Source organism: Pseudorca crassidens, chromosome 12 (genome assembly GCF_039906515.1).
Source record: "Pseudorca crassidens isolate mPseCra1 chromosome 12, mPseCra1.hap1, whole genome shotgun sequence".
NCBI lineage: Eukaryota > Metazoa > Chordata > Mammalia > Artiodactyla > Delphinidae > Pseudorca > Pseudorca crassidens.
The window spans coordinates 80,136,897-80,157,706 of record NC_090307.1 but is presented as its reverse complement, the minus strand read 5'-3'; the positions used below and the strand labels follow the sequence as shown (position 1 = coordinate 80,157,706).

At 51.7% G+C, this 20,810-nt stretch overlaps 1 protein-coding gene across 1 annotated transcript in view; it reads left to right on the top strand.

Annotated features, from left to right (window-relative positions):
- Nucleotides 1-20,810, top strand: part of TESC (tescalcin) — a 61,227-nt gene that overhangs the window by 32,809 nt on the left and 7,608 nt on the right. The window contains exons 3-4 of the mRNA XM_067700751.1: nt 14,167-14,247; nt 20,004-20,143. Coding sequence (XP_067556852.1) covers nt 14,167-14,247; nt 20,004-20,143 — 221 coding nt within the window. The remainder of the gene's footprint in view (nt 1-14,166; nt 14,248-20,003; nt 20,144-20,810) is intronic.

Below are 20,810 nucleotides of genomic sequence, written 5' to 3'. Positions count from 1 at the left end.
AGAAGAATTTATCTGGGGGCCCGGCACATGGGGACTGTTCACAGGTAGAAGCTATTGTTTCAGCACATTTTATGCTGCACAGCCTGTTACTTCCGCCTTATACAACCCCACAGGTAGTGGTAGGAACACCTGTTCTCCCCGTTGGACACGTGAAGGTGAGGCTCGGGGAGGTCACGTACCTGGCTCCTGGTCACACAGCTCATAAGTGGAGGAGCTGATTTGAAGCCGGTGCTGAGATCCTTCTGTAAGGAAGCTGGGGGCATGGCTTTGACTTGCGAGTGTCCCGTGAGGGCCTCGGTCTCCCTGTTCTGCTCTCTGAGGACCCTCCGCCCTTACTGTCCTGGGATGCGGGGTATCATTCCCAACACCACAGCGCCTGCTGCAGTGGCTGCAGTCTCTGCTGGGCAGGTAGTGTCAGCTATACACAGTGATAGCCTGGCCCAGCGTGCAGGAAGGAGGTAACACCACTCGACTGCAGCGCTTATGCAAACAGGTCTGCAGGAAGGGCCTCTTCCCAGTGCCCTGGAACTGCTTTGCCTAATTCTAGTCCACCCTCCAGGGGCTGGAGAAGGGCGATGGGGCGGTTTTTCCAGTCCTCCTAGGTTTTCCTGCACGTTCTCCCTGGGCAGAAGGGATGAGCGGCCCTGGACTGTGATCTGGTCCCCGTTCTGCAAAGGGTTTCCTGTGTGACCCCAGGCTGGGCCTTCAACCTCTCTGATCCCTGGGCATGTCCAGGGGAACATCCAGGAGTCCCTGGGCCACGCTGTGGTTTTGGAGCATAGAAAAGAGCTTTGTTTCTTTAGTGTCAAGATTTGTGAAAGTCGTTGACTGGGGTCCCCTGAGCAAGGTCCCCAGTACCCCAGTCTGGGAGGGGTGTGGGATGTGGCCCCCTCTGCCCCCCTCCCTCTCAGAGAACAAAGGTGCCCGAGAGGTTACTAGGGTCCCATGGGGGGACTTTGGAATACTTCCAGTGCAGAAAGCCCCTTAAAAGTGACCATTTACACCTGCAGCATTTATACATAGACTAGTAGGACTTGTACGTTGTGTTTAAAAGTTTAATGAAGAATTGGGTTTCTGAATTTATTTATTTTATTTATTTATTTTTGGCTGCACTGGGTCTTCGTTGCTGCGCGTGGGCTTTCTCCAGTTGCGGCGAGCGGGAGCTACTCTTCGTTGTGGCGCGCAGGCTTCTCACTGCAGTTGCCTCTCTTGTTGCAGAGCACGGGCTCTAGGCACACGGGCTTCAGTAGTTGTGGCACGCGGGCTCAGTAGTTGTGGCACGCGGGCTCTAGAGCACAGGCTCAGTAGTTGTGGCGCATGGGCTTAGTTGCTCCACGGCATGTGGGATCTTCCCGGACCAGGGCTCGAACCCGTGTCCCCTTCATTGGCAGGTGGATTCTTAACCACTGCACCACCAGGGAAGCCCAGGTTTCTGAACTTATGACTTCAATAAGTTGAATATAGCTTTTAAAAAAATCCTATGGGGTAAAAATTGCGAAAATTGTTTTTAATTTTAACCCACCACTTCCTACCCATATCTGGTCCTGTCCCCTCTTTTTCTGAAAAATCATGTAAGGACATCCAGGGGTGAGCTTACCCTGAGGCTTTCAAAGCCAGCGCGTCAGGGCCCCACTCTGTATGGGTTCCTTACAAGCACCAGCAACTGACTTTTTGAAGAATTCCTAATGCTGAATTGTTTTTCTTTAAGAGGGTCCCCCAGATTATATGTGTTTCTGGACCCCCCAAACCTGAATCCACCCTGATCACAAAGCACTCTGTTCTGAGGCCTCTTGATGAAAAATGCTTGGATAGAAAATGTTCATCTGACTCATTAATTGAGCACCTAATATGCAGAGACTTCTGTCCTCAAAAGCTTTTCTTCGAACAGGGAAGACCTTCCATAAATAAGCTTGTTAAACGATGCTGATTTTAGGCAGTGAAGAAAATACAGTACTGGTTTCTTGCACTTCTCCTTTCTTTAATGGGGTCCCTTGAGCATCAAATGTTTTAAACAGCAGCCTTTGACTTCCTGATAGTGCCCTGGCAGGCTCTCCAACCCCCAGAAATAGATGCGATGGAATCCTTCAAATCTAGTGATGGGGCCAGGGAGGATGCCTGATTAGATAGAGCTGCATTACAAAAATATTTTTAGCTGCATCGAGCCACCACATGTGGAGTGATTCCCGGGATGAACGCAACCACAGATGTACACGGGGAAGAAAAAGGACGCAGCTGCCCACTGTCCAGCGCCACCAAAGTGCCGAGCAGCATTGTGATGTCAGCAAAAGTCCTGACTCCAGGGCTTGTTTTGCATCCCGCGGCCGTGCCTCTCACGGCTTTATCCAGTGAGAGGTTAGCTGTTAGCTGTGTGGTCTCGAGGGTCTCGGTATGAAGTTCACACCATTACCCCATTTGTCAGATGAAGAAACTGAGGCTAAGAAGGTTAAGGTCCCACAGCAGGGCTGGCTGTTGGAATAGCCAGAGCCCTGAACCACTGTGATCACATCGCTTTTCCCCAAGTGAAGTCACTTTTTAACCCAGTCGCTTTGTTTTTTAACCTGTCAAATAACTGAGGATTTGCTTTTTCTTTTTTTAAGATGTACTCACAACAGTGAAAGAACTGAGGCCCCACCTAGATGGTGAGGCTGTTTCACTGTCAGTATTTAACGTATTCCAGGAGTTCACAAGGACTTCCTTTAAAGCCTCAGCTAGGGTGATACACATTCACTTAAAAAGAAAAACCCGCAGTTACTTGTAAAACTGCCCAGGAAACAGCAGGTGAGAGTGGCCCCGGGGCTCTCACACCTGCTCAGGGGACCGTGTGAGGTCAGATGTGAGACGGGGACCCATGAAGGCATCAGTTTGGTGTGAAAGGGTGCCCAGGTGTCCCCCAGATCAGGAAGAAGCTCCCTAAATGGTCCTAGGTTTAGGGGACTCACATAAAAAAATTTTTTTTAACAGATTCTTTTCCCAGGACTATTAATACTTGACTCAGTCCTTGCTTTACAAAAGCAGGTGTTAAGACCTTCCATGGCAGGTTCTAGTGCCGAGGAGACCGAATGAGAAGTGAGGCTCCCTCTGCCCCTCGGGGGGGGGCTTCTGTTCAGGTGTGTGCGTGTGAGTGTGAGCGAGGTAATTAGCATATAAGCCAGCTTGTTATATACAGTGACGAAGGAAATGGGGCAGAGAGGGTGCATCCCTTGGGACCACCACGTGGAGAAGGACCTTGGGACAGGTGGTCGTGAAGGCCCCCCTGAGGTGGCCGCCCTGAGGCTGAGAGCAGAATGGAAAGAAGGGGCCGGTGTGTGGAGGGAAGAGGGAAGGATGCTCCAGGCGGAGGTGGGACCGAGCTCCATCAGCCCGAGTGATGAGAGGACGGGAGAGTTGGGGGCAGATCACGGAGGCCCGCCTTGGCTGTAGGAAGGACCCGAAATAAAAGACTCAGTGCTGGCTCAACATACCACCTGGATATTAACTGTCTAATTTGTATCTCCGGCCGGGCCATCTCCTCTGAACTCCAGACTCACCTAGCCCCTGCCCGTCCCCTTGATGTCCCAAAGGCATCTCACGCTTAACACATCCCAGGGCAAAGCCCCCGTCGCCCCCCACCCCGGACCTCCCATCCAGGCTGCCATCAGCTCTCACCTGGGTTAGTTATCGTAGCAGCCACACACCCCCAAGACCTCCTGCTCCTGTTCTCCCTGCCCTGCCCTCGTATAGACCCACAGTGATGCATGGTGGGGGGAGACTCCGAAAATGGCAGTCCTCTGCTAAGGCTGCTCCGTCTCGCCGAGGAGAAGAAAGTCAGGGCCGCCTGGTCAGTGCGTGTCCTGCAGAGCCCTGCGCCCACCACCCCTCCGATCTCCTGACCATCTGCCTTTTACTCCTTCTGTTCCAGCCGCGTGGACGTTCTTCCTGTTCCTGCCTCAGGGCTCTAGCACGCACCGTTCCTTCTTTCTAAAATGCTTTTAGAAGCCAGAGTAGGCTTTCCACGGGCGCTTGGAGCTGGGTCACTCTTGTTGGGGTGGGGGGGGGGCCTGTCATGTATGTTGTAGGATGTGGAACCGCATCCCTGGCTGCCTGTAGCACCTTTGCCCAGTGCGACAGCCAGAACTGTCTCCAGACGTTGCCAGGTGTCCCCTGGGGTTGAGCACTCGCCTCCCGCGGGTCTGTGAGGCCGTTCCCAGACCAGCCCACGGAGACTTGCACCAGCTGCCTGCGGTCTCATCCATCCCCGATGTGCTCGATGTGTCTGCGAAGCGCTTCTCACTGCCTGAGATGCTCCGTTTTCTTTTCTTTTTTTTCTTTTTTTTAAAAAGTGTGTTGTTTTCCTTCTTTAGCCAGTGTGACTTTGATACCATTAACTCTTAAGTGTCATTTTCTTTCTTAAGTTTTTGGCCACACCCCACGGCATATGGGATCTGAGTTCCCCAAACAGGGACCGAACCCACGCCTCCTGCACTGGAAGGCAGAGTCTTAACCCCTGGACCACCGGGGAAGTCCCTCCGTTTTCTGTCTCTATCATTTCCCCCACTGGAACCCCAGGAGGGATCATGTCTTTCGCATCGCTGCTGAAGCCAGCACGCAGAACAGGGTCTGCCACCTGGAAGGTGCTGCAGTACCTGTCGCTCCCCCTGTAATGAGTACATGACCGGTATTGGGGTGCGGCCGGGCCGGGCATGGAGCAGCAGTGGGGGGCGGGGCGGGAAGCGCGTGCGGGGAGGAGTCAGGTCGCTGATGCTGCCTCAGCTTTTGGAGGAGGCATTTGTCCGGGGGCGGGGGGACCGCGGCTTTCCTGCCGGAATCTGTCGTGCAAAGGCATGTGGATGAGAGAACCGCCTGGTGCAAGTAGGGAATTCTCAGAGCTTCTCAAACACAGACTTGCGTACAGATCCTGGGGATCGAGGTGAAATGCAGGTTCTGCGTCAGCTGGTTGGGCCCAGCCAAGACCCTCCACTTCTCACAAGCTCCCTGGTGCTGCTGCCACTGCTGTCCAGGCTGCCCTTTGAGCGGCTCGGCACTGCCTGCCAAGACACGGGCTAGATGAGACGCGCTCCTTCCTTCATGAGCCCCTGTGGGCCCCCAGTTGCCCTGCTGTTTAACCATCACAAGCTCAACACTAAGTGCAGGGAGGGGGTCTGGGAGGGTAGGGCATGCGGCCCTCAGAGGAGAGAGCCCCGTGTCTTTCCTTGAGCTGTGCAGCCCTGGGCCAGCAGAGAGCAGGGAGGCCGGGGCTCCAGGCTGAGAATCCTCCCCAGACTTGCAGAGAGAACTTTGCAGTTGAGCTGAGCCTCAAAGCCGCCGGAAACCAACCCACACCGCAAGGCAGGAGGAAGTGCCCGGCCCACCCTCCTTCGTGGTTTTTTCATCTTTCCTTCCTTTGTGGGCTGGACACTTGTCTTGCCCTCTTTCTGGGTCCCCGATGGGGCCTCTCGGGGCTGGGTGGGATCAGATGCCTCATGAAGATCTCTCTCGTTCTCTCTCTTTAAATTAAAAACCACAACTTGAAGGAAATAGCAAGTGTGAGGAAGTGCATGGGGGTGGTGAGAGCCGGATTCAAAGCTCTTCTACTAGCTGTGTGATGATGGCTTAGTCACTTCACCTCTCTGGGCCTCATTTTCTTGCCTGTAAAATGGGGGGTCATTGGCGTCACCCATCATTGGGATGTGAGGGTGATTAAACATGGCTGAGCTCACAGAGTACTCAGCCTGGCACAGGAAACACGAGGGGGACTCAAGGGGGAAAGTTGTAAACCCACAGAAGCTGTGTGCCCCTGGACCCCTCATGGGTAGACCCCTCCCCGCTGGTCACTGGGGCAGCATCGCTGGACCACTGGCCACCGTGTATCAGCTCCGGCCCCGGCCCTGGGCTCAGGGTGAAGCAGAGCTGTTCCCACGGGTGGCAGGGAGGCCTTTGGCTGAGTTGGTTCAACCAGCCCCATGGGCACCTGGGGGTGGGAGGGGAAGAAGGAAAGATGAGACTGAAACTGGCCTTTACAGGACTATTGAATCAGAACCTGCATTATACCACGATCCCCAGGGTTCGTGTGCACGTTCACGTTTGAGAAGCGCCAAGAGTTCCCTGCTTTCTTTTTGTATTTTTTCATTTATTTCTTTATACAGCAGGTTCTTAATAGTTATCCATTTTACACACATCAGTGTATACATGTCAATCCCAATCGCCCAGTTCATCACACCACCATCCCCACCCCACCCCCGCCGCTTTCCCCGCTTTGTGTCCATACGTTTGTTCTCTACATCTGTGTCTCAATTTCTGCCCTGCAGACTGGTTCATCTGTACCATTTTTTAGGTTTCACATATATGCGTTAATATACAATATTTGTTTTTCTCTTTCTGACTTCACTCTGTATGACAGTCTCTAGATCCATCCACGTCTCTACAGATGACCCAATTTCATTCCTTTTATGGCTGAGTAGTATTCCATTGTATATATGTACCACATCTTCTTTATCCATTCATCTGTTGATGGGCATTTAGGTTGCTTCCATGACCTGGTTATTGTAAATAGGGCTGCAATAAATATTGGGGTGCATGTGTCTTTTTTTTTTTTTTTTTTTGCGGTACGTGGGCCTCTCACTGCTGTGGCCTCTCCCGTTGCGGAGCACAGGCTCCGGACACGCAGGCTCAGCGGCCATGGCCCACGGACCCAGCCGCTCCATGGCACGTGGGATCCTCCCAGACCGGGGCACGAACCCGCATCCCCTGCATCATCAGGCAGACTCCCAACCACTGTGCCACCAGGGAAGCCCACATGTCTATTTGAATTATGGTTTTCTCTGGGTATATGCCCAGTCGTGGGATTACTGGGTCATATGGTAGTTCTATTTGTAGTTTTTGGAGTAACCTCCATACTGTTCTCCATAGTGGCTGTATCATTTACATTCCCACCAACAATGCAAGAGGGTTCCCTTTTCTCCACACCCTCTCCAGCATTTGTTGTTTGTAGATTTTTTTGATGACGCCCATTCTAAGTGGTGTGAGGTGATACCTCAGTGTAGTTTTGATTTGTATTTCTCTAATAATTAGTGATGTTGAGCAGCTTTTCATGTGCTTCTCCGCCATCTGTGTGTCTTCTTTGGAGAAATGTCTATTTAGGTCTTCTGCCCATTTTTTGATTGGGTTGTTTTTTTTAATATTGAGCTGAATGAGCTGTTTATATACTTAGGAGATTAATCCTTTGTCCATTGAATTGTTTGCAAATATTTTCTCCCATTCTGAGGATTGTCTTTTCGTCTTGTTTATGGTTTCCTTTGCTGTACAAAAGCTTTTAAGTTTTATTAGGTCCCATTTGTTTACTTTTGTTTTTATTTCCATTGCTCTAGGAGGTGGGTCAGAAAAGATCTTGCTGTGTTTTATGTCAGAGTATTTTTGCTATGTTTTCCTCTAAGAGTTTTATAGTGTCCTGTCCTATTTTTAGGTCTTTAATCCATTTTGAGTTTATTTTTGTGTATGGTGTTAGGGAGTGTACTAATTTCATTCTTTTACGTGTAGCTGTCCAGTTTTCCCAGCACCACTTATTGAAGAGACTGTCTTTTCTCCATTGTATATCCTTGCCTCCTTTGTCATAGATTAGTTGACCATAGATTCGTGGGTTTATCTCTGGGCTTTCTATCTTGTTCCACTGATCTATATTTCTGTTTTTGTGCCAGGACCATGTTGTCTTGATTACTGTAGCTTTGTATTATAGTCTAAAGTCAGGGAGTCTGATTCCTCCAGCTCTGTTTTTTTCCCTCAAGACTGTTTTGGCTATTCTTGGTCTTTTGTGTCTCCATACAAATTTTAAGACTTTTTGTTCTAGCTCTGTAAAAAATGCTATTGGTAATTTGATAGAGATTGTATTGAATCTGTAGATTACTTTGGGTAGTATAGTCATTTTCACAATATTGATTCTTCCAATCCAAGAACATGGTATATCTCTCCATCTGCCATCTGTTGGTATCGATTTTAATTTCTTTCATCAGTGTCTTATAGTTTTCTGCATACAGGTCTTTTGTCTCCCTAGGTAGGTTTATTCCTAGGAAGTTTATTCTTTTTGCTGCAGTGGTAAATGAGAGCGTTTCCTTAATTCCTCTTTCAGATTTTTCATCATTAGTGTATAAGAATGCAAGAGATTTCTGTGCATTAATTTTGTATCTGGCAACTTTTCTGTGCATTAATTTTGTATCCTGCAACTTTACCAGATTCATTGATTAGCTCTAGTAGTTTTCTGGTGGCATCTTTAGGATTCTCTATGTATAGTATCATGTCATCTGCAAACAGTGACAGTTTTACTTCCTGTTTTCCAATTTGTATTCCTTTTATTTTTCTTCTTGATTGCCGTGGCTAGGACTTCCAAAACTATGTTGAGTAATAGTGGCGAGAGTGGACATCCTTGTCTTGTTCCTGATCTTAGAGGAAATGCTTTCAGTTTTTCACCATTTAGCAGGATGTTTGCTGTGGGTTTGTTGTATATGGCCTTTATTATGTTGAGATAGGTTCCCTCTATGCCCACTTTCTGGAGAGTTTTTATCATAAATGGGTGTTGAATTTTGTCAAAAGCTTCTTCTGCATCTATTGAGATGATAATATGGTTTTTCTCCTTCAATTTGTTAATATGGTGTATTACATTGATTGATTTGTGTATATTGAAGAATCCTTGCATTCCTGGGATAAATCCCACTTGATCGTGGCATATGATCCTTTTAATGTGGTGTTGGATTCTGTTTGCTAGGATTTTGTTGAGGATTTTTGCATCTATATTCATCAGTTATATTGGTCTGTAATTTTCTTTTTTTGTAGTATCTGTCTGGTTTTGATATTAGGGTGATGGTGGCCTCATAGAATGAGTTTGGGAGTGTTCCTTCCTCTGCAATTTTTTGGAAGAGTTTGAGAAGGATGGCTGTTAGCTCTTCTCTAAATGTTTGATAGAATTCACCTGTGAAGGCATCTGGTCCTGGACTTTTGTTTCTTGGAAGATTTTTAATCACAGTTTCAATTTCATTACTTGTGATTGGTCTGTTCACATTTTCTATTTCTTCCTGGTTCTGTCTTGGAAGGTTATCCCTTTCTAAGAATTTGTCCATTTCTTCCAGGTTGTCCATTTTATTGGCATAGAGTTGCTTGTAGTAGTCTCTTAGGATGCTTTGTATTTCTGTGGTGTCTGTTGTAACTTCTCCTTTTTCATTTCTAATTTTGTTGATTTGAGTCCTCTCCCTCTTTTTCTTGATGAGTCTGGCTAATGGTTTATCAATTTTGTTTATCTTCTCAAAGAACCGGCTTTTAGTTTTATTGATCTTTGCTATTGTTTTCTTTGTTTCTATTTCATTTATTTCTGCTCTGGTCTTTATGATTTGTTTCCTTCTGCTAACTTTGGGTTTTGTTTGTTCTTCTTTCTCTAGTTCCTTTAGGTGTAAGGTTAGATTGTTTATTTGAGATTTTTCTTGTTTCTTGAGGTAGGCTTGTATAGCTATAAACTGCCCTCTTAGAACTGCTTTTGCTGCATCCCACAGGCTTTGGATCATCGTGTTTTCATTGTCATTTGTCTCTAGGTATCTTTTGATTTCCTCCTTGATTTCTTCAGTGATCTCTTGGTTATTTAGTAACATTGTTTCACCTCCATGTGTTTGTGTTTTGTACATTTTTTCCCCTGTAATTGATTTCTGATCTCATAATGTTGTGGTCAGAAAAGATGCTTGATATGATTTCAATTTTCTTAAATTTACTGAGGCTTGATTTGTGACCCAAGGTGTGATCTATCCTGGAGAATGTTCCATGCGCACTTGAGAAGGAAGTGTTATCTGCTGTTTTCAGATGGAATGTCCTATAAATATCAATTAAATCTATCTGGCCGACCAGGGATTGAACCCAGGCCATGACAGTGAAAGCACTGAGTCCTAACCACTGGACGGCCAGGGAACTCCCAAGAATTCCCTGCTTGGCACCAGGTGGTTCTCCCATCCCCATGCCTTTGCACAAAAAATCCTGGCAGGAAGGTCCTGGTCCCCTCCCCACGCCCCTTAGGAGAAGCTGCTCCCGGGCTAGAGCTTCCAGGTGCCACCTAAGGGGTATTGTTCTTAGCAATAAGACATTTCTTCAGCTCTCTGCCTCGGTTTCCTCATCTGTAAGGTGGAACTATGTTCTTACCTTGTAGGATAATAATGTAGGGCTCTCAGAACAATACCTGACACCTTGGGAGCACATAGAAGGTCAGCTGCTGCTGCTGCTATAATTATCACCATCATCATTTTAAAATGACAATCTCACTGCGTGTCAGGCATTATGCTAAGCACCTTACCTGTGTTTATCTCATTCAATCATTTCATTAACCCCATGGTCCTGCTGGGATATTCCCACAATCCCCATTTTACAGATGAGAAATCAAGGCTCTGGGACATGCAGTGGCTCACCCAGGGCCACATGCCTGGTCAGGAGCAGAGCCTGGACCGGCCCCCAGGTGTACTTGACTTCACTTCCCCTCTGATATTGGGGGGTGCTGCTTGGTCTGTACGCAATTCACAGATGAGGAAACTGAGGCTTGGGGAGTCACTAAGGTGCCCGTGGTGAGGGACAGTGTGGTTCTAGCTTCTGGAGAAAGGCAGCTAGCCTTCAAAGACACCTGCACAGACCTGCCAGGGGCTGTGCGGCCAGGACCCAAAGACACTGTGTCCCCAGTTCGATTCCTGGCACCTGCCTCACCTCTGGGCGGTCAGACCTCTTCTTTGTTGTTAATTTTCTCCTCCAGACACACAGTCAGGCTCTTCGAGGTCCTTCTGCCTCTATCCTCCTCCTGGGACCTTGCTGTCTGCTCTCCCTCCCAAGTCAGCCAGGGTCCCTCTGGCCCTTTGTAGGATGTCATAGTGCCGGGGGGCCCTTCTTACCACCTTCACAGGCATGGGGACCGGATGTCTCCCAGTGCCCCCAGAACCTGCAGCATCCCCATTTTTGGCCTCTCTTCCCTCCTGGGGAATTAATCAGATCTACTTCCCAGGCGTGTCCCCAAATGTGGTCCTTCCAGCAGCCCTGGGACAAAGCTCCTCTGAGAGCCCCATCCAGGACTCGGCGAGGCAGAGCGGGGTTGTGATGCTCTCCAAGGATCTGCAGACTGACTCCTGGGGGCACCAAAGGGTGTGGATGGCTGGGGAAGGAGCAGAGCCTGGGGGCCAGGTGCCCTGCCCACACCCGCCGTCCCTTCTGCTCAGCTGTTCGGTCCACACGCCGTGTTTTGAGCCCCTGCGCAGCCCTCAGCTGTGTGAGGCCTTGAGGCTGTGGTGCTGTGGAGACGAGAGTCCTGTCCCCGTGCTCTCGGATGCCTGAAGGCCTCCATCCATGGAGCCCTTGCTCTTCGCCAGGCACCGTGCTGAGAGTGACAGCCGCACGAGGCTCCTGTGTGTAGAGGAGCGAACGGAGGCTCAGAGAGGCTAAGTCACTTGTCCCAGGTAGCAGAGCTGGTAGAACCCAAGTCTGACTCCAGAGGCTGTGCCCACTTCACAGATGAGGAGACTAAGGCTGAGGAAGAGTTAGCAGTAGCCAAGACCCCTGGCCAGTGAAAGCCAGAGAGGGCTTGGGGGTCTCCTGCCAACTAGCAGCTGCTCGCTTCCTTTCCGTTCTCCCCACATCCCCTCTCAAGCTCCACATGGCCCCTTTAACTTGACCTGTTCCCATCCTGGGGGCTCTGGGTTTTCTGTTTCCTCCTGTGGCTGCTTCCCACTCACAAGGAAGGAGGGGAGGATGGGGGCCTGTGCCAGTGTGGGGCGACTGTCATGTGCATGGGGAAAAGGGACAGGGGCGGTGAGATGATCTTTCACAGACTGAACACACCCGTGACCCCAAACCCAGAGCAAGGGCAGAACATCCTCAGCCCCAAGAGCTCCCTCCTGCTCCCTCCTAGTCAGCATTCCCGGTAGCTGACCGTGAACCTGCACAGGTGAGCACCTCACTTTTTGCTCTTTATATCGATGGAGCGATAGTGCAGTGGTTCTTTGCTTTTTGGTTTTTAAAAATAGCTTAGGGATATTTTAAAACAGCCTCATTGAGATATAATTCACATGCGGCACACTTCGCCCACTTGAAGTCTACAGTCAATTTTAGAATGTTTTCATCACCCCCAAAAGAAACCCTGTGCCTACGAGCCATTAACTATCCCCCGGCCCCTGGCACCCCCCAGTCTGCTCTCTGTCTCTATGGATTTGCTCATTCTGGACATTTCGTATAAATGGAATCATACGCTGTGTGGCCTTTTGTGTGTCTTCTTTCACTGCTAAGTGGGGAAATAAGGTTCATGCTTGTGAGGTTCATCTGGTTGTAGCATGAGTCAGTACTGCATTCCTTTTTTATGGCCAAATAAGTATTCCATTGCTGCAGGCCAGCTGCTCTGTGTCGCCCCCTTTAGAACTGGGCTCTCGGGAATCTAAAATGTTGGCGGCCACTGACGCCGGCTCCTGAGTTTGGCCAAGTGCTGCGAGCAAGCGGAGCTGGGAGCGCTGGGGGATGGGGAGAGGCGGAGACACACAGAGATGGAGAGGACACGGAGGCGTCGGGGCCCCAGGCAGGTCCTGCTTCTCCTCCCTGAGCCTCAGCATCCCCATCTGTAAGATGGGGGCAGGACAGGGGTCAGCTGTGTCATGACAGAAGCTTCCAGCTCTGACGGTGCTGAATTCTCCGTGTACGTGACACTTCCTCCTTCCCAGCATGGGTTGGTTCTAGTTTCAAGTTCTGAATCTGAGGGCTCCTGGACATCCTCGTTTTAAGTGGCTAATATCCTTCCTCCTCTCCCCACTGGGCGTGCCCCCTTGTTCACCGGAATTCCCAGCCTGTGCCCTGGGTCCCTTCCAAGGCCACTGCCCGTTGAAGTCCAGGGAGCTGGAAGCAGATTCCGAGAACAAAGGATGGCCTTATGCGGGAAGGTCAGGTAGATGAGGGACTTGCCTGCCTCCACGCCTGCAAACCCACAGCCTCTAGGACCCAGCAACACCTGTGAGCAGCAACAGTGTCTGTGTTTGAAATTCACCCTCTCCTGCAAGCATCTCTCCTCCCTCTCTCTTTTTTCTGGCCGTGCTACTGTTTGGCATGCAGGATCCTGTTCCCCGAGCAGGGAGACCAGGGATGGAACCCACGGCCCCCTGCGGTGGAAGCGTGGAGTCTTAACCACTGGACGACCAGGGAGGTCCCTCTCTCTCTCTTTTTTTAAACAGCCTTACTGAAATACAGTTCACATATCCTACAATTCACCCACTAAGATGTGCAATGCAGTGGCTTTTAGTATGTTTACAGAGTTATGCATCCACCACCACAGTCAATTTTACAACATTTTCATCATCCCCATACCTGTAGACACCATCCCCATTCCCCATCACTCCCAATCCCCCAGCCCCTGGCAGTCGCTAAGCTACTTTCTGTCTCTATGGATTGATTTATTCTGAACATTTCATATGAATGAAATCATACACTGTGTGGTCTTTTGTGTCTGCCTTCTTTCACTTAGCACTGTGTCTTTAAGGTCCATCCGTGTTGTAGCCTGTATCTGTATTTCATTCCTTTCTATGGCTGAATAATATTCTCTTATATGGATAGACCATATTTATCCAGTTATCTGTGGGTAGACATTTGGGGTGTTTCTACTTTATGGCTGTTAGGAAGAATGCTTCTATGAATATTCATGGGCGAATTTTTATGTGGATAAGTGTTTTCATTTCTCTAGGGAGATACCCAGGTGTATACCTAGGAGTGGAATCCCTGGGTCACATGGTAACTCCATGTTTCTCACTTGTTGAGGACCTGCCACACTGTCTTCCAAAGCTCCAAGCCAGCATCCTGCTTCTCTGATTCCAGAAGGGCCAACTGAGGGTTTCCCTACTTGGGTTCTCTGACCCCTCGGAATGGGGTGCAGATCTTGTGTTGCTGCATCTTCCTGGGGGGGGGGTGTCTAGGACGTTTATCAGATTCACAAGGGCATCTCTGAGCCTCCAGACCCTCTGTCGTCCTGCCAGTCCAGCGGTTAGAGGAGGAGACGGACCAGTGCAGCATATTCCAGTCCTGTCTCATTCTGGACTGTTCGTGTGGAGTCTGCTCAGGATAGAAAAACACAGCTTGAGAAGTGATGAACATGCTCTCTGACATCTGCTTTCTTTTCTCACTCTTTCCCCGGTGCGCCCCCTCCTTGGTACCCAGCAAGGAGAACTTCAACAACATCCCTGACCTGGAGCTCAACCCGATCAGATCCAAAATCGTCCGTGCCTTCTTCGACAACAGGTGGGCCTTTCTCCTGGAGCTGCCGATGGTGGGTGACTTTGGGGGAGCATTTGCCCTTGTAACTTCTTGCATGACTCGTGTGCTCGGAACAGCCCCTTAAACTGACGCAGAGAAGAGGGGGCTTTGTCAGGTAGGAGCTACAAGCCACAGGTCCAGGGTCTGGCAGTCCTGGATTCATGGCTGGGTGACTTGGGACAGCTCACTCAATCTCTCTAGGCCTCTGTATTAGTTAGCTATGGCTGTGAAACAAATTACCCCCAAACTTAGCAGTTTGAAGCAATATATATTTATTGGCTAACCATTTTTGAGAGTCAGGGATCTGGGTTCTCAGGCTCAGAGTGGGTCAGCTGGGGCTACATTCACCTGAAGGCTTGACTGGGGGAGGCTCTGCTTCCAAGCTCACTCTCCTGGCTATTGGCTGGAGGCATCTCATGGACCAGTCACCAGGGCTACCACACCTGGCAGCTGGCTTCCTCCAGAGTAAGCTGTTCCAATGAGAGAGAGAGAGAGATTGGGCGCCTGAGATGGAAAACACCATCTTTTGGTAACTTCATCTTGCAGATAACATGCCATGACTTTTGCTGTATTGTCCTCGTCAGAAGTCACTGGGTCACCTCGCACTTGGAAAGGGGACCACACGGGGCACGAATACCAGGAGGCAGGGTCACTGGGGCTGCCTCGGTTTTCTCACGTATAGAACGGAGGTGATAATAGCACCTGCCTCTCAGGGTTGCTGTGAGGCTGTGCTGAGATGAGGTATGTTAAAGAGCCAGGGTAGCTGTCGTTACGCACAGCACCCTGGCTTACAGACTGAGGCAGAGAGAGGCACCATGGACAGTATCCCAAAGCTGAGGCTGACACCAGAGTTCATGTCCCCAAATGTCTAGTGTCGTCGGAGTTGAAGGACTCACATATCCCCATGGAGATCACTGTGTCTGAGGCTTGGTGGAGAGGTGCAGGGGTGGGGGGGTGAGGGGGTCACGCCCTCTCCAGGCTGCCAGAACCTGTGGACAAACACACCAGGGGCCCAGGCCTGACACCCTGTGTCTGCAGAGATCGCTGAGAAGCAGAGAGAACTGGCAGAACGAGGAAGGAAGGGAATAGGCATGTCCCTTCCTTGAGGTCGTATCATGGGTGGGGACTCCCGGACGGGTTTCAAGTTGTACGAGCCTGAACCGCCCAGCTCTGGTTCTGCCAGGGCTGCAGGGCCCTGAGGAAGACTCCGGGCCTCACCTGTTTATGGGTTGGGGCTACGGGGTCCTCAGGCTGCCCCAGAAAATGCAGAGGCCTTCCTCCCGGACCTGTGGGGTGAGACCTGAGGAGAGAGTGCCCAGGAGTTAACTAGGCAAAGCAGAGAGAGACCAGAACTGCACGTGCAAAGACCCTGTGGCACAGGGAGTGGTGCGAGTGGCAGAGGGGGCCTGGCTGGAGCACAGAAGGCCAAGCATGGTGAGAGGTGTGGGGTGGGCAGGGCCCTCAGCTCCTTTTTAATCCTCGTTCTGCCTGCGGAATCCCAGAGGGAGGCCTGGGTGGGCAGTGAGGCAGAGCAGGATTGGGGGTGGGCTGACAGCTAGTGGAGAGGGGAGGTGGCAGGGGGAGCGGTGATGCGGCCCCCAAACGTGGAGACGACATGGTTTTCAGGGCCTAGAGTTGGAGGCATCACAAGAAGATGGTGCAGGGTGACCAGAGCCTAGTGACACCTAACGTGTCTGTATAGACACACGCCTGCATGTATGTGTCTGTGAGGCTTGTTTCCAAACGGCTGGACGAGACTGGGCCAGTTGTGAAGTTGGCCGGGCCCCGGGGACCCAGCCTTCTGTGGGTTGGAGCTAGAGGGGCTGGTGTCTCCTGGCCCTAGGTGTGCTAAGGTGAAGAGAGGATGACACCCCAGAGGTCCTGGCAAACCCTGCTTCCCCCGAGCCTGTGGAGCCCACCCAGGGCCAAGGGCTTGGTTCTTCCATCCTCACCGCCAGCCCAGGAGGAGACAGGTTGGGCTGGAGAGGGGCCCGAGGGAAACCTCTGGTATCCTGATTGGGGGGTGGGTTTCTCAGGTGCACACATTGGTCCAAATGTAAGATATGTGCCTTTTACTGTATGTAATTATTCCTTAAAACAAATCTGGGGACTTCGCTGGTGGCACAGTGGTTAAGAATCCACCTACCAATGCGGGGGACACGGGTTCGAGCCCTGGTCCGGGAAGATCCCACATGCTGCGGAGCAACTAAGCCTGTGTGCCACAACTACTGAGCCCGTGTGCTGTAACTACTGAAGCCCACATGCCTAGAGCCCGTGCTCCACAACAAGAGAAGCCACCGCAGTGAGAAGCCCGCGCACCGCAACGAAGAGCAGCCCCCCCGCCACAACTAGAGAAAGCCCACGTGCAGCAATGAAGACCCAACGCAACGAAAAATTAAAAAAAAGTAAATTTAAAAATTTATAAAACAAACAAATCTGGCCCGAGGTGGCTTGGTGCTCAGCTGTCCCCTGTGGGAACCAGAACAGATCCAGGAGTTGCGTTTTCAGCTCTTAGAGTGGAATTTAGGCGTTGCCAGGCTTCTGTCCATGAGCACTGCCTCTGCTGAGGGGACAGTGCGTGAGCAGGGGCCAGAGGACAAGAAGGCGTGCCCTGAGTCAACAGTCCATAGTCAGAGGCAGGAGAGACCCGCTACCGTACTTGGGGCATCTGAGGTTAGGACAGAGCTCTTAAGGGCAGCGCAGGTGCAGTGGCACCTAAAGGGTGGAGGAAGGGGCCTTAGTCGATCAGGGAACGTTGAGTGCCCAGAAGGTGGGCATTGAAACAAGCTTTGGGGCCCCTGGGGAGGGGAGTGTGGTGGGAAAGGGTGGTGAGAGCTGGGCGGCTGGGACCAAACCTCTTGGGCCTTGGAGACCAGGTTGGGGGCTTGGGGGTCACCCCAAGAGCTGGAGGAGCTTCCCAGAGGGCATCGAGCAGGGGAGCGACAGAGTCTGATTTGCTTTTTGCAAAGCTCATTCTGTCTGCGTGTGGTGTGCCCGCTGCGATGGTGGAGGCTGGACCAGGCTATCCCAGGAGAGACGAGGAGGGATCCCAGAGAGATCGGAGGAGTGAAACTGGAGATGGACTGGATATGATGGGGACGGAGTCAAGGGATTCTCGGGTCTGCAGGTCTGCAGTGCGGGCAGCTCACGAGGCACCTGCTCTAGGGAATTGCTATCGGAAGATGACGCCTGACAGCAGGAGAGGGAGGGCAGTGGCCAGTAGGGGGTGGTGAGAGCCTCCCCTGTGGGGCCTAGGGCCTCGGCCTGGGGCGGTTGCTTAGAGACACGGTGTGGAGAAGGGGAGGCCCCGGGTGAGTCGGTGGGCAGCCCAGAAGTCACCAAATAAGGGAGGATTAAGGAAAGGCTTCCCTAGCCTGGACCCAGAGCAGCTCTGGGTCCTCCTTCACATCTCGTCCTGTTTCAGCAAGGAGGTGGGGGAGGACTCAAGAGGAGGGGATTTTCCTTTCAAGAAATACCAGCGTCCACCTTGCTTCCTAAGACGTTTTGAACCAAGAAGCTGGTCTTGGAGGGCAGTTTGAGCTGGGTTTGTCCCCACCTCCAAGGGCTCTGATCCTTACAGGGTCATCGGAGAGTTAAGGAAGCGAAAAGACTGCTCTAAATCAGGCCTCCTTGCAGAAAGAATGCTCTCGTGCTGCGTTGCAGATTTGGATGTAGCCCCTGTTCTTCTGTCCCCCGACCCAGGTCTCGGGTGCTCCGTTGTGGAAGTGGACTGGAGTGCACGTGGGTCTGGCTCTAGGTGCTGCGTCTGGGTTTCCTCGGTCTCTGCATTGTGGTCACCTTTAGAGACCATGATGCTGGCCCGTGTGGGCCTCCTGGGGACACTAGGAGGAGAAGGGTTGCCTAGCCCCTGAATCAGGTCCTGATGCTGAAGCAGCCAGGTCTCGACCTTCCCTGAGAAGGACCCGTCCGTGGCCAGCCTGCCCCCGGGGTTGATCACGTGTCCCCCGAGCTCACTGTCATCCCTCTCGCTGCAGCCTGAACCCCTTGAGAGGGACGTGCAACCCAAACACAGTGGAAAGACCTCCGAGGAGCCCAATACATCCTGGGGCTATTTTTACGCCCTGTAAATTTGGACTGTGCCCCTGACAGCAAGAACTCTGAGATGATTAAAAATCTGCCTGGAGTAGCGGTGGAAAAACTTTGTAAGAGAAGATTTCCGGGAAGATTGAGAGTTTTTACTCCAAGACTAGGCTTCCAGAAGATCTCGCCTTACCTCTCAGATTTGTTGTTTCATGATCCACCTTCCCGGTTCCAGGCTTGGGAGCCACCTCTTTCTGGAAGATGTCCTGGCATGGAAGATTGGGAATCGCGAGATCTCTAAACTGTGAAGTGTGGTACTTCAGGGGCAGTATTTGAAAAGGAGTAGATGGGCCCCTAGAGAGAGAACCTCGAATGTATTCCTTTAAACCGAGATATGGTCCTAACCGCAGGTGGGACCCAAATGCATTTGTCAAGCCCTAGCCCTTGACTGTTATCCCGGGCCAGCTGAGAACTGTCTCTTTGAAAGGATGCACAGTGAGGGCAGAGGGACCCTCAGCCCATCAGCCCGATGGCCACCTGCACCAGCGGAAGTCGGTTAGTGATGAGGGTTTGGCAGCAGTGGGTCAGGAGCCCGTGTTTGGTTGGCGTCATCTCCAAGCTGTTTTCTCAACTCTTCTCCTCTGCCAGGACCCTCACCCAGTGGCTTTTCAGTGCACTCACGCATCTGCTGAGTATCCGCCGTGTGCTAGGCACAGGGCAGACCCAGCCTTGGGTTCGCTCCCCGAGCCCCGCCTGGAACACAAGCCCTTTTCTTGCCCCCTGCAGAAAAGCACATCCATAGGGATGTTGGAGTGGTGGGAAAGTGCACAGGGAAGGGAGGTGTGACGCAGGCCCCCCTGGGACTCTGTGCCGTGATCTATCAGAAAACCTGCCGTCATCGGCGAGTTTTGCACTTTGGTAGGAAACGTCAGTCAGAGCTGCCTGTAACTGATCGTTGTGCTGGAGTTTTAAACAGCTGATAGCAGGAATTGGCAAACTTTCTCTAAAAGGCCAGAGAGTAAATATTTTAGGTTTTGCGGGCCACATGGTCGCTGTCACAGCTGCTCAACTCTGCCTCTGTAGCTTGTAAGCAGCCACGGATACTATGCAAATCAGTGGGCCTGGCCGTGTGCCAATAAAACTTTATTTATGGACGCCGAAATTTGAATTTCATGGAGTTTTCACTTGTCATGAGATGCAATTCTTTTTTTCCCCGGCATTTTTTTCAACCATATTAAAACAGAAAAACCCCTCTTAGTTTATGGGCTGTATAAAAATAGGCAGCATGTGGGATTTGGCCCCCAGGCTGCAGTTCGCTGACCCCGATCTAAAGGTAAGGGTCAGGAGATGTACCTGGGGGAATTACTGCCTCGCTTTCCCCGTGTTTAAGTGCCCAGCTCTGTGCACCGCAGCGTGCCCGGGCAGCCCTCCATCCCAGCAGCTGTGCAGTTGCCCGTGTCTCCCCCCAGGTCCTCAGATGGTGATTTCGGGGGGGGGGGCTCCGGGGAGGGGCTGGACTAAACTGCCCTGGGGCCCGGGGCCCCCACGAGCAGGTTGTTGGGAAACAGAACCCAAGGCTGGGACAGCCATCGTAGGTGAAGTGTGTGCGCAGAAGGGCCGGGTTCTCGAGGGCTGTTGGTAGCAGAAGGACAAGATTCTGTTCTTAATGCATTTCCGACACCCCCTCGTGGCTCCCGTAGGAACCTGCGCAAGGGGCCCAGCGGCCTGGCTGACGAGATCAACTTCGAGGACTTTCTGACCATCATGTCCTACTTCCGGCCCATCGACACCACCATGGATGAGGAGCGGGTGCAGCTGTGCCGGAAAGAGAAGCTAAGATGTGGGTGTCCCGGGGCCCCTCCCCGGTGCGCACCTGGCCGCCCCCAAGGGGGGGTTGGGGAGGGTCGGGTCAGGTTGCACCAGCCCAGACCTTGGGGAGGTTGGTCCCGATTTTCACACACAAAGGGTGGTGTTTGCACCTCCCTCTCCTCGGAGGCTGTTGCGTGGCAGCCTCCTTGTTGACACTTCTCAGCAGCTGGTGGTTTTCTGGGAACAGAAAGAGGTGTCAGTGATTGGAAAAGGTTAAGGCCCTTGGTTTGGACAGACCTGGTTCAATCCAGCCCCTTCACTAAGCAGCTGTGTGACCCTGAACCTGACGGTGGGGATGAGGACTGAGCATAAGGGTGATTCTGAGGCTGGGTGGGATCTCGGGTGCTTCCTGAAAGTTCCTTTCTTCCCTCCCCTGGCCCATGACTGGCCACTGTATGCAGTTTCACGGGGCGGCCTCTGTGGGGCTTGTCCGTCCCAGAGGAGCCTCTGCTGGCCCTGGGCTCTGAGCAAGTTTAGCTGGGATCGGCCTTGGTGGGGGATGGCACAGAGTCCCAGGGTGGCTTGCGTCACACCTCCCTTCCCCATGCACTTTCCCACGACTCCAGCATCCCTCTCTATCCCACCCGAGCAGCAGCGTCTGCGCAGCGTCTGCAGGGACATGTAAACACGGGGCTTGG